This window comes from Panthera onca (genome assembly GCF_046562875.1).
Source record: "Panthera onca isolate mPanOnc1 chromosome E1 unlocalized genomic scaffold, mPanOnc1 haplotype 2 h2.Chr16_ul_10, whole genome shotgun sequence".
Lineage (NCBI taxonomy): Eukaryota > Metazoa > Chordata > Mammalia > Carnivora > Felidae > Panthera > Panthera onca.
In genome coordinates, this window is record NW_027675809.1 from 549,194 (window position 1) to 563,329 (window position 14,136).

Sequence of the window (14,136 nt, forward strand, 5' to 3'; positions counted from 1 at the left end):
CTCAATAGGGAAAGGATAGTCTCTGATATAATGGTATTGGGAAAACTGGATAACCACACGCAAAAGGATGAAACTGTGCCATAATCTCATACCACTCACAAAAATGAACTTGAAATGGATTAAAGACTTAAATGTAGGACCTGAAAACTGTAAAAATTCCAGAAGAAAACATAGGGAAGAAAGCTCCTTGACATGAGTCTTGGCAATTATTTTTTAGATAGGACACAAAAAGCACAAGCAAAAAAAAAAAAAAAAAAAAGAAAGAAAGAAAGAAAGAGAAAGAAAAAGAAAAGAAAAAATTACTAAGTGGGACTACATCACACCAAAAGGCTTCGGCCCAGAAAAAGAAACAATCAAACAAATGAATAGGCAACTTACAGAATGAGAGAAAATATTTTCAAACTGCATTTCTGGTAAGGGGTTAATATTCAAACTATATAAGGAACTTGTACATTCAGTAGCAAACCCCCCAAAAATCCAGGGAAAAAATGGGCAAAGAAACTGAATGGCCATCTTTTTAAAGAACACACACAAATGGCCAATAGGTACATGAAAAGGTGCTCAAAATTACTAATCATCAGGGAAATGCAAATCAAAACCATAATGAGATATCACCTCACACTTGTTAGAATGGCTATCATCAAAAAGATAAGAGATAACAAATGTTGATGGAGATGTGGAGAAAGGGAAACCCTTGTTCACCGTTGGTGGGAATATAAATTGGTGCAACCACTGTGGAAAACAGTACAGAGGTTCCTCAAGTAATGAAAAATAGAGTTACCATATAATCCAGCAATCCCACAGCATATGATTCAAAATCCCACTTTGAAAGAGGATTTCAAAAAGATATCTGCACTCCCATGTTCATTGAAACATTAATCACAATAACCAAGATATGTCTCTATCAACAGATGATTAGAGAAAGATGTGGTATATTATATACAATAGAAAATTATTCAGCCATGAGAAAAAAGGAAATCTTGCCATTTGTGACATGGATAAACTTTGAAGGCGTTGTGCTAAGTGAAATAAGTTGGACAGAGAAAGACCAATACTATATGATATCACTTGCATGTGGAATCTAAAAAAACTGAACTCACAGAAACAGTAAAATTGTGGTTATGAGGGGCTGAGGGAGGAGGTGGGGAAATGGGGAGGTGTTAGGTTAAAGGTACAAACTCCCATTTCTAATGTGAGTAAATTCTGAGACTATAATACAGAATGGTGATTATAGTTAATAACACTGTCTTACATACTTGAAAGTTCCTAAGAGAGTAGATCGTAAATGTTTTCACCATAAAAAAGAAAGGTAATTATGTGATGCAACAGGGGTGTTAGTTATGGCATAAACGTTTTGCAATATACAAGTATATAAAATCAACAGGTTTACACCTTAAACTTACACAACGTTATATGTTGACTGCATCTCAATAAAGATGAAAACAATAAATATCTCTTAAAAAGTAAAGGGGGAATGTCAGTGCTCACCATCATCTGGCAATCTTTCTATCAGATCCATGAATTCTCCTTCTGTGATGCTGATTCCCATGTTTTCTAAAAGAGTGTCCAGCTTATTGACATCAACACTGCCTCCTAAGTAAGGAGCAGGAAAGGAATATAGTAAAACAATCTTTCTAAAACTGGGGCCGTGCATTCACTCTACTGTGTTATTATTCCTCTTTATCAAGCATATGTTTTATTATAATAAGGAACACTTCACATATTTCTTAGCATTATTGTTAAGATTTTCAAGGCAAACACCAAAAATCCAGTTTTGTTCAGTGAATAGGACAATAAACTTCCTTTCACTTTTATGTTAGGATTCTGAAAAGCCAGAGCTAGAGGCGACTGACATAATATTCTATAAAACAAGAGGTATTTTTGTTGCCTGCACTTTCAAATTATTTGCCTTTACTTTTGATTGAAATCTTTACCTGACAGCATTCATTCTTCACCTTTTGCTTCGTACTTTATTTTGTTTCTTTGGGGCTAAGGTAGGAAAATCCCAGACAGTTTAACACTTTCTGTAAAGTATTAGTGCAGGAAACTACTTGGTTTACCTGATAAAATGCAGATCTACTAAAGAAACATAAATAAAGACACAACTATATAGGAAAGGACGATTCCGATTTTAACGACACAACTAAAGGTTTCAGATTCTGTCTTTTCACAGTGCTTCTTACTCACGTTTGAGAGACTTTAGGCCCTTCATCAACCTTTTCTTATACACTTTTCCATCAGCTATAAAAAATGGGTATTTTGAAAACAGAGTCAGAAAGAAAGAGTTTAGAAATCTTCGAGTAAGGAACATTTCAAATTACAAACAGATAAATAGATACACCAAAATGTTTGCTCTCAGGGGTAAAGGAGTAAATGGGAAATCATAATCATGAGATACTCTTTTTTGTTGTTGTTCTTCTGTATTGAGAATGTAGGGACAATAACAGCCTCAAATACTGTTTGTGGGAGTTCAAATTATAAATATTCTGAAAGGCAAGTGAGAAGACAAAATATCTTCCATTCTGTAAGTCTACTTAAAGGAATTTCATCTCAAAAGATTTCAGAATGCTTACAAAGATTTATCCACAAGGCTGTCAAATAAAAAAAGGACATATATTCAAAGATGGAAAACTGTAAAATATACATCTCATTTTTCACGGTAGCTATCACTTTGAGTTGGGAATAGAGAGGTTTTATTTTCACTTATCTACACTATCAAGGTTTCTATGATAAATACGTTACCATTGTGAAGACATAACAGTTATAAATAAATTAATAACACATAAATATTATCTATCAATCTAGTATCTACTGTGCACTAGAAGGAAATGTATGAAAATATTAATAATGATTATCTTTGGGTTAGAGGACTAAAAGCATTTTTTATGAAATTTTTTGTTGTAGTTAAGAACTATGGCCTTTTCTCAATGTGCCATATTACCCACTTATTGATAAACTATATATTCGATGCTGCAGAAACACACAACTATTAGTTGGTGCTGGGAAAACTGGACACCTTCCTCTCTTTCTTTTTTCTTTTTTTTAAATGCTTTTTTTTTTTTTTTTTAAATCCAGCTGATCAGTAACCTGAGGGCTGAGTAATGAATTTTTCCTTTGATAGCAACTCATAACTGAAAAGGCTTAGACAGATGATTTTTATTTTTTTTTTATTTTTTAATTTATTTTATCTTATTTTTTATTTTTAGACAGATGATTTTTAAATCAAAATCCAAGTGGTGAGATTTTTCTGTGTATTTGCATTAGCTTTTTAACAGTTTTCAAGCATTTTTAATTTATTTTGTAATTTTTCATATACTTCTACAAAACTAGTCTTTCTAAAACACCAAAATAGCACCCATAAGACTCACCATCAAGTGGCAGTGTCTTCAGCAAGTTCAAATGTTCATTAGGTGTGAGCTTGATCCCCAAGTTTTCGAAAACACTTTCAAGTCTATTGGCATCAACTTTGTCTCCTTTGAAAGAAAAACGGATTGTTGACACATGGAAATTTTAGGACATTATAATGATCCAAAATAATGAAACGGCTGACTTAGAAGAATACCATCCTCACTTTCATATTCTCATATATTCTAATAGTGTTTAAGAATAATGAGGCAAAACTTATTCCTTGATTCTTCGTAAAGACAGAGTGGCCTCCTAAGACTAATGGCAAGACACCATAGAAGAAAATGGTTATATAATTGGCTAGTAATTTAGGATATTTAATCTGTTTTTCTCTTTTTAATGTTGAATCATGTGATTATTATTTAAAGCAGAATATTTTCTAAACTTATTCATCTTCCTATATTCTGTGCCTATTTGGCTACTCAAGCCAGTAGTCATTAACTCAAAAGCTTATAGGAGCCTAGACAAAGAAGGAATGAGTGAAACTAGCACATGCCTTGTCCCAAGAGAAAATACATCAGTTATTGTGGTGAGGAAATGTAGGGCCAGTGTTGCCTTATCTTACAAAACTTGACTGCAGACTGGATTCAATTCATGGGTGGCCCGTTTGTTAAACCTCTGATTTAAACACTGGTTAGGATCAATATAATACTGGCAGAAACTACAAGAAAATATCATTATTACTTAAATATCACCATTTTCTTTTGTAGCCAAATGCTAGATAATTCAAAGTCAAAGGGAGAAGTAAAGTTGAATGGAAATACTTCATGAAAATATGTAAAATATCAACATTAATAAATTTATGATATAATATTGGGAAAACACTATGCAAAATATAACATAGGGTTAGAATTTAATTAAAAATGTTTAAGTAATGTCTTACTCACCCGAAAAAGATTTCACTTCATTCATCAGCTTTTCCAGATCAACCTTGCCTTTAACTGTAAGGCAAGGAATAAATTGGATAGAAACATGACAATGAGACCAAGAAAATGTGTTGCATAGAGCAGAAAAACTTAGCAGTATTTATTTGCTTTAGAAAATTTAACCTTTTGCAGGTACACGCTTTTAGTTACAAAATAAGTCATGGGGTTGTAATACACAGCACGATGACTATACTTAATACTGAAATATTAATATTTGAAAGTTGCTAAGAGAGTAGATCTTAATTTTTTTTAACGTTTTTTTTTTCCTTTGAGAGAGAGAGAGACAAAGAGAGACCAGGCAGGGGAGAAGGGCAGAGAGAGAGAGAGAGAGAGAGAGAGAGAGAGAGAGAGAATCCCAAGCAGGCTCCAAGCTCAGTATGGAGCCTGATGTGGGGCTCAATCCCAATATCCTGGGATTGTGACCTGAGCTGAAATCCAGAGTCGGATGCTCAATCGTCTGAGCCACCCAGGCACCCTGAGAGATCTTAAAAGTTCTCATCAAAACAAAAAATATTTGTAACTGTATATTATGATGGATGTTAACTAGACTTAATATGGTAATCATTTTGCAATATATACAAATATTGAATCATTATGCCTGAATGTAATGTTATATGTCAGTTATACCTCAATATAAAAAATATAAAAACTGGTTACACATACACACACACACGCACGTGCACATCACACACAAGTGCACACACACTAAAACTTAACCTTTGCTACACCCTTCATAAGAAGGTAGACGAAGAGGGGCACCTGGATGGCTCAGTTGGTTGAGCAGCTGACTTTGGCTCAGGTCATGATCTCACGGTTCATGAGTTCAAGTCCTGCATCAGGCTCTGTGCTGACAGCTCAGAGCCTGGAGCCTGCTTCGGATTCTGTGGTTCCCCCTCTCACTGCCCCTCCCTGCCTCATGCTCTGTCTCTCCATCTCTCTCTCAAAAATAAATAAACATTAAAAAAAAAGAAGGTAGAAGAAGAAAGATGTCAGCTTGAATGATAATAAGCACAATTATTTCCTGAAACAAGTAATACTCCAATATTTCCAATATATTATGCTCAGGGAAGAAAAGTGGCTAATTCCCATCATTTAGTTTCTGAAAAGTGCTTTTTTCCCCATAGTAAAATAATACTCCATGTTAATGAGAAAATCTAGCTATAACCTAGTGTTATAGGAAACACGGTGTAACATGTAGTTATTCATGAATTCAACAAACTTGTTTTTGAGTGCCTACAAAATACTCAAAGAAAAACCAGAAAAGTGTATCAATTACCAATAATGTTGTTAATTCTGTGGTGAGAATTTTTGGACCTTATTCTTTACCTCTCAAAGTATTCTTAGCCACTAATAACTTCTGCATCAATACCAACTACAGGTCAGGGCAAAATGGAAAATGTGTGCTGGTTTACCTGGGTCATTACAAGTAATCAAGTCTGTCATGAAAAAGAGATGGGATCCTTGGAGAGGATTACAATTTCTGGCCTGGCTTTGTACATGGGTCACTGTGGTTTTCTGTTCATCCTTTCCTTTGCCCATCTGGCTTATTACTGGGAAAATTCTGACCCAAGATGAAAGGGCTCTCTGCCATAGGCCGTCTAATTGGGAGGGAATTCTGTTCCATTAAAATATTCCAAGTTCTTCTCAGCAGAGGAGGAATCTACTAGTAAGATTTAAAACATCTGTGTGACAAGGGCATTTTTTAAAACTGAAGTTGATCATTTTCCTTTATTTATAATGTTATTCTTACTCTTTTGTATTTACTTTAATAAAAATTTTGGAAGGGCTTCTGTGAACATGGAGACTGGAAGATGGCTCATATCCCTTTAACTACCACCTCAAAGCTGTCTGCCTTTGAAATTCAAATGTTGCTGGTCTCTCTAGGCTGCCAGGGCTATGTCAAACCTTCAGCTCTGGTTGTGTCCTGGAAGAAAGAATGGGCATGGGATTCTTTCCCCTCTCAACTAGGGAAGCACCAGAGAGGTGTCAGAGTGCACCAAGAGAACTAGAAAGTAATAGATTTGGGGAAAAGCTTGGCATTTAGAATCCTGAAGACCCTGGTGAAGATCAGTAGAGGCCAGCATGAGGGCATTCCAATTCCTCCGACTCCTAAAAGAGCACGAAGGAAGAAAATAGGTGGGCAGAAACATATATGCTCCTGAGGTGGTAGAAACACAGAGATGTCAAAACAGATGCTTCCTTCTTTTCTAGAAGTTTGAAAGTAATCTTTTATGGAATATGTAATATTAAGTGCTAAAGAATCTTGAAATAGAAAGGAAATTATTTAAGATAGTTTTTTTTTTTTATTATTGAGAGAGAGAAACACACACACACACACACACACACACACACACACACACACAGAGCAAGCAGAGAAGGGGCAGAGGGAGAGGGAGAGAATCTTAAGAAGGCTCTGTGCTCAGTGCAGAGCCCAATGCAGGGCTCAATCTCACAACTGTGAGATCATGACCTGAGGAGAAATCAAAAGTTGGATGCTTAACTGAATGAGCCACCCAGACACCCCTAAGAGAAATTTTATGAGTTGTTTGTTTGTGGGAGTTAAAACTGTATGGTTGGGGAAGTAAAAGACATTCCCAAGGTCTCATGGTGGGGAGTGGGGGAAATGGTAGGAGGAATAAGAGTCTTCTAAATCACTTATTGTGATTGCGTGGGGGGTCAGAGGGAAGGGATAAAAGTGAAATGAAATATTTGATCGGAAAGGCTATCTTGATGGAGAATAAAGTAGTATTTTATTGCCAGTAATAGTTATTATATGTAAGTATGACAGTGAATGGGAGGAAAAGAAATGTAAGACTTGATGAAATGTGATCCTCCTCTGAAACTTCAGAATTAATTAGGAAGAAAACAAACATAATGAATGACAACTTGAACAAACCAGTGATAATAAGCCTAAGAAAAAAGAAAAAAAAACAACAGAAAATAAGTAATAAACATAAGATTATATAAACAAAATTAAATATATCCAGTATTACACCAAATCTGAGCAAACTGAAATTTCTCATTAAAAAAGGAACGACAGGGGCGCCTGGGTGGCTCAGTCGGTTGAGCGTCCGACTTCGGCTCAGGTCATGATCTCGCGGTCTGTGAGTTGGACCCCCTCGCCGGGCTCTGTGCTGACCGCTCAGAGCCTGGAGCCTGTTTCAGATTCTGTGTCTCCCTCTCTCTCTGCCCCTCCCCCACTCATGCTCCGTCTCTCTCTCTCTCTCTCTCTCTCTCTCTCTCTGTCAAAAATAAATAAACATTACAAAAAAATTAAAAAAAAAAAAAAGGAATGATAGGGGCACCTGGGTGGCTTGGTTAAGTGTCTGACTTCGGCTCAGGTCATGATCTTGGCAGTTCGTGGGTTCGAGTCCTGCATCAGGCTCTGTGCTGACAGCTCAGAGCCTGAAGCCAGCTTCGGATTCTGTGTCTCCCTTTCTCTCAGCCCCTCCCATGCTTGTGCTCTGTCTCTCTCTCTGTCTCTCAAGAATGAATAAACTTAAAAAAAAAATTTTTAAATAAAAAAAATAAAAAAGGAACGATTGTCAGATGCGTTCCTTAAAAACCCAGCTATATGATGATTTCGCAAAATATATTTCAACCAAATGATAAGAAGATTGAAAACAGAGGAATGGGCAAAGATATCTGAGGCATATATACAAGCAAAAAGAAACCCGTACCATCAGTTATTAATATCAAAGTATAACTTAGAGTCAAATCATTAAACAGATATAAAGGGGGACATCAAAAGGTATAGTTTATGAATAATATTATAACAGTCATAAACCTATAAACAAAGATTAATATTTTATCAACATTTATTTAGAATTTGAATATGGATTATGGTCTGATTCAATTTTCTTTTTTTCTGGTTAAGTATTTAATCGTATTCGTTTTCATTTTTAAAATTTATTAATTTTTTAAAAATTTACATCCAAGTTAGTCAATGTATAGTGCAATAATAATTTCAGGAGTAGATTCCAGGGATTCATCCCCTACATATAACACCTAGCGCTCATCCCAACAAGTGTCTGCCTTAATGTCCCTTGCCCAATTAGCCCATCCCCCCACCCACAACTCGTCCACCAACTCTCAGTTTGTTCTCTGTATTTAAGAGTCTCTTATGGTTTGTCCCCCTCCTTGTTTTTATATTATTTTTGCTTCCCTTCTCTTGTGTTCATCTGTTTTCTATCTTAAATTCCACATATGAGAGAAGTCATATGATATTTGTCTTTCTCTAATTTCACTTAGCATAATACACTCTAGTTCCATCCACGTTACTGCAAATGGCAATGGCAAGATTTCATTCTTTTTTGATCACTGAGTAACACTCCATTACACACACACACACACACACACACACACACACACACACACACACACGTACTACATCTTCTTTATTCATTTATCTGTCGATGGATGTTTGGGCTCTTTCCATACTTTGGCTATTGTTGATAGCACTGCTATAAACACTGGGGTGTATGTGCCCCTTCGAAAAGCATTCCTGTATCCTTTGGATAAATACCTAGTAGTGCAATTGCTCAGCTGTAGGGTAGTTCCATTTTTCTTTTTTTTGAGGAAACTCCATACTGTTTTCCAGAATGCCTGCACCAGTTGGCACTCCCACCAGCAGTGCAAAAGGGTTCCTCTTTCTCCACATCCTCACCAACATCTGTCATTGCCTGAGTTGTTAATTTTAGCCATTCTGACAGGTGTGAGGTAGTATCTCATAGTGGTTTTGATTTGTATTTCCCTGATTATGAGTGACGCTGAGTATCTTTTTAAGCCTGTTAGCCATCTGGATGTCTTCTTTGGAAAAATGTCTATTCATGTCTTTTGTCTATTTTTTCACTGGATTATTTATTTTTTGGGTGTTGAGTTTGATAAGTTCTTTGTAGATTTTGGGTACTAACTCTTTATCTGATATGTCGTTTGCAAATATCTTCTCCCATTCCGTCAGTTGCCTTTTAGTTGTGCTGTTTTCCTTGCCGTGCTTAATGAGGTCCCAATAGTTCATTTTTGCTTTTGTTTCCCTTGCCTCTGGAGACATGTCAAGTAAGAAGTTGCTGTAGCTGAGGTCAAAGAGGTTTTTTCCCGCTTTCTCCTCTAGGATTTTGATGGCTTCCTGTCTTTCGTCCATTTTGAGTTTATTTTTGTGTGCGGTGTAAGAAAGTGGTCCAGGTTTTTTCTTCTGAATGTCACTGTCCAGGTTTCCTAACACCATTTGCTAAAAACATTGTCTTTATCCCATTGGATATTCTTTCCTGCCTTGTCAAAGATTCGTTGGCCGTACGTTTGTGGGTCCATTTCTGGGTTCTCTATTCTGTTCCATTGATCTATGTGTCTGTTTTTGCGCCAATACCATACTGTCTTGATGATTACATGTTTGTAATACAGCTTGAAGTCTGGGATTGTGATGCCTCCAGCTTTGGTTTTCTTTTTCAGGATTGCTTTGGCTATTTGGGGTCCTATCTGGTTCCATACAAATTTTAGGATTGTTTGTTCTAGCTCTGCGAAGCATGCTGGTGTTATTTTGATAGGGATTGCACTGAATATGTACATTGCTTTGGGTAGTATCAACATTTTAACAATATTTTTTCTTCCAATCCAGGAGCATGGATATTTTTCCTTTTGTGTGTGTGTTCTCTTCAATTTCTTTCATAAGCTTTCTATAGTTTTCAGCGTATAGATTTTTCACATCCTTGGTTAGGTTTATTCTTCAGTATTTTATGGTTTTTGGTGCAACTGTAAGTGGGATTGATTTCTTGATTTCTCTTTCTGCTGCTTCATTATTGTGTAGTGAAATGCAAGTGATTTCTGTGCATTGATGTTATATCCTGCGACTTTGCTGAATTCATGGGTCAGTTCTAGCAGTTTTTTGGGGGAAATCTTTTGGGTTTCCACATAAGAGTATCATGTCATCTTTGAAGAGTGAAAGTTTTACTTCCTCCTTGCTGATTTGGATGCTTTTATTTCCTCATGTTTTCTGATTGCTGAGGCTATGACTTCCAATACTATGTTGAATAACAGTGGTGAGAGTGGACACCCCTGTCGTGTTGCTGACCTTAGGGGGAAAGCTCTCAGTTTTTCTCCATTGAGGATGATATTGGCAGTGGATCTCTCATATATGGCTTTTATGATCTTGAGGTATGATCCTTCTATCCCTACTTTCTTTAGGGTTTTTTACCAAGAAAGGATGCTGTATTTTGTCAAATGCTTTCTTTGCATCTATTGAGAGGATCATGTGGTTCTTATCCTTTCATTTATTAATGTGATGTATCACATTGATTTGTGGATATTGAACCAGTCCTGTATCCCAGGTATAAATCCCACTTGATTGTGAATGAATAACTCTTTTAATGTATTGTTGGATCTGGTTGGCTAGTATCTTGTTGAGAATTTTTGCATCCATGTTCATCAGGGAAATTGGTCTGTAGTTCTTTTTTTAGCGGGGGCTTTGCCTGGTTTTGGAATCAAGGTAATGCCGGCCTCGTAGAATGAGTTTGGAAGTTTCCCTTCCATTCTTTTTTTTTTTGGAACAGCTTCAAAGGAATAGGTGTTAACTCTTCTTTAAATGTTTGGTAGAATTCCCCTGGAAAGCCATCCAGCCCTGGACTCCTGTTTTTTGGGAGATTTTTGATTGCTGATTCAATTTCTTTACCAGTTATGGGTCTGTTCAAATTTCCTTTTCTTCCTGATTCAGTTTTGGTAGTTTATTTGTTTCTAGGAATTTGTCCATTTCTTCCAGATTGCCCAAGTTGTTGGCATGTAATTGCTCATGATATTCTTATTATTGCTTGTATTTCTGCAGTGTTGGTTGTGGTCTCTCCTCTTTCATTCATGATTTAATTTATTTGGGTCCTTTCCTTTTTCTTTTTGATCAGTCTGGCTACAGTTTTATCCATTTTGTTAATTCTTTTAAAGAACCACCTCCTGGTTTCATTGATCTGTTTTACTGTTTTTTTTCTATTTCAATATCATTGATTTCTGCTCTAATCTTTATTATCTCCCTTTTTCTGCTGGTTTAGGGTTTTTTTTTTTTCATTTTTTTGTTTTTGTTTTTGTTTGTTTGTTTTTGCTGTTCTTTTCCCAGCTCTTTTAGGTGTAACGTTAGGTTGTGCATTTGAGACCTTCCTTCCTTCTTTAGGAAGGCCTGGATTGCCATATATTTCCCTCGAGTGACTGCCTTTGCTCCATCCCAGAGGTTTTAGACTGTCGTGTTTTCATTTTCATCGGCTTCCATGTACTTTTTAATTTCCTCTTTAAATTCCTGGTTAACCCATTCATTCTTTAGTAGGATGTTCTTTAATCTCCAAATATTCATGGTCTTTCCAAATTTTTTCTTTTAGTTGACTCTGAGTTTCATAGCATTGTGGTGTAAAATCATGCAAGGTATGATTTTGATCTTTTTGTACTCATTGAGGGCTGATTTGTGTCCCAGCATGTGATCTACTCTGGAGAATGATCCTTGTGCACTCGAGAAGAATGTGTGTTCTGCTGCTTTAGGATGAAAAGTTCTGAATATATCTGTTAAGTCCATTCAGTCCAGTGTGTCATTCAAAGCCATTGTTTCCTTGTTGATTTTCTGCTGACGTGGTATGTCCATTGTTGTGAGTGGGGTGTTGAAGTCTCTTACTATTACGGTATTATTATCAATGAATTTATGTTTGTGATTGATTTACATATTTGGGTGGAAACGTTGGTGACACAAATATTTACAACTGTTAGATCTTCTTGGTGGACAGACTCCTTAATTACGATATAATGACTTTCTTCATCTCTTGTTATGGTGTTTATTTTAAAATCTAGTTTGTCTGATATAAGTATGTCTACTCCAACTTTCTTTTGATGACCATTAGCATGATAGATGGTTCTCCATTCCCTTACTTTCAATCTGTCAGTGTGTTTAGGTCTAAAATGAGTCTCTTATAAACAGCATATAGATGGATCTTTTTTCTTATCCATTCTGATACCCTATGTCTTTTGATTGGATATTTAGATATCCAATTCAGATATCCAATTTAGATATCCAATCTAAATTGATATTTAGAGTGAGTACTGAAAGATATGAATTTAGAGCCATCGTGTTGCCTGTAGAGTTGGTGTTTCTGGTGATAATCTCTGGTCCTTTCCATTCTTTGTTGCTTTTGGTCTTTTTTTGTTTTATCTTTTCTCCAAAGAGCCCCCTTAAAATTTCTTGCAGGGCTGGTTTAGTGGTCACAAACTCCTTTAGTTATGTTTGTCTGGGAAACCCTTTCTCTCTCCTTCTATTTTGAATGACAGCCTTGCTGGATAAATAATTCTTTGCTGCGTATTTTTCCTATTCAGCATGTTGAATATATCCTGCCACTCCTTTCTTGCCTGCCAATTTTCTGTGGATAGGTCTGCTGTGAATCTGATCTGTCTTCCCTTATAGATCTACGACTTTTTTCCCCCTTGCTGCTTTCACAATTCTTTCCTTGTCTGTGTATTTTGTGAATTTTACTATGACATGCCTTGTTGATGGTCCGTTTTTGTTGAGTCTAATGGGAGTTTTCTGTGCTTCTTGGATCTTGATGTCTGTGTCCTTCCCCAGATTAGGAAAGTTTTCTGCTATAATTTGCTCACATAAACCTTCTGCCCCTTTCCCCTCTTTTCATCTTCTGGGACTCCTATGATTCAGATGTTATTCCTTTTTAATAAGTCACTGAGTTCTCTAAGTCTTGTATCATGCTCTTTTGCCTATATTTCTCTCTTTTTTTTCTGCTTCATTATTCTCCATAATGTTGTCTTCTATATCGCTCTTTGCTTCTCCGCTTCATCCATTTTTGCCGCTGTGGCATCCATTTGAGATTGCATCTCAGTTATAGCATTTTTAATTATGTCCTGACTAGATTTTACTTCTTTTATCTCTGCAGAAAGGGATTCTCTACTTTTTCAACACCAGCTAGTGTTTTTATTATCATGGTTCTAAATTCTACATCAGACATCTTGCTTATATCTGTGTTGATTAAGCCCTTGGCTGTCATTTCTTCTTGTTCTTTCTTTTGGGGTGAATTCCTTCGCTTTGTCATTTTAGAGGAAGAAAAATTAATTAAATAAAAAATAAAAATTAAAAAATTGAAGACAAAATATCAAATGAAGGAAGATAGATCCTATATGTGTTTTGGTCTGCTTCTTAAAAGAAGCTTGATAGAATAGAAGCAAGAAGGGGGAAGAAAAGGGGGAAAAAAGGTAAGAAAATTTATATAATAAAATTAAAGAAAATGAAATGGAAGAAAGTATTTTTAAAAATAAAGAATAAGGTATAAAAAATAAAAATAAAATTTTCTCTTTCTGTATCCAAGAAAGAGGAAAAACAGAAAACAATTTAAGCAAAAACAGAAGGAAAGAAAATGAAGAAATAAATGAACCATCAAGTGGAATGAAACCTGAATGAAGTTATATCCAGTTTCCCCTAGAACTGGAACTACGAAGTCTTCTTTAGACCGTACACTAAACAGGTGGAGTGACTTGTGCTGGTCTTCTAGGAGATGTGCCTGGAAGCGCAGTTGGGTGGGGCTTGGTGTAACAGTCTGTTCTCCACTAGGTGGCGCTGCTTAGCTTGCTGGGGTGGATCAGTGTGGTGAGCATGTGCGTGCAAGGGAGAGGTGGCTTCGCCCAGCTCCCTAGTCTCTGGCATAGGAACTTTGTGCTTTCGCTGACACAATCAAGCACCCCTCCTTTGTCTCAGGCCTTCCTCGACTCCCTGTCCCTACCCGGTCTGTGTCCAAGCTGTCCACCTGCCAGGTGGCACCTCCCTCTAGAGTTTATCTCAGATGGAGCT

The 14,136-nt window shown here is 36.4% G+C and overlaps 1 protein-coding gene across 1 annotated transcript in view; it reads right to left on the bottom strand.

Annotated features, from left to right (window-relative positions):
* Positions 1-14,136, bottom strand: part of LOC144614334 (uncharacterized) — a 37,356-nt gene that overhangs the window by 13,541 nt on the left and 9,679 nt on the right. Inside the window, exons 8-11 of the mRNA XM_078437509.1 lie at positions 4,293-4,346; positions 3,369-3,473; positions 2,188-2,241; positions 1,489-1,593 (exon numbers count right to left, since the gene is read on the bottom strand). Of these exons, the coding sequence (XP_078293635.1) occupies positions 1,489-1,593; positions 2,188-2,241; positions 3,369-3,473; positions 4,293-4,346 (318 nt within the window). The remainder of the gene's footprint in view (positions 1-1,488; positions 1,594-2,187; positions 2,242-3,368; positions 3,474-4,292; positions 4,347-14,136) is intronic.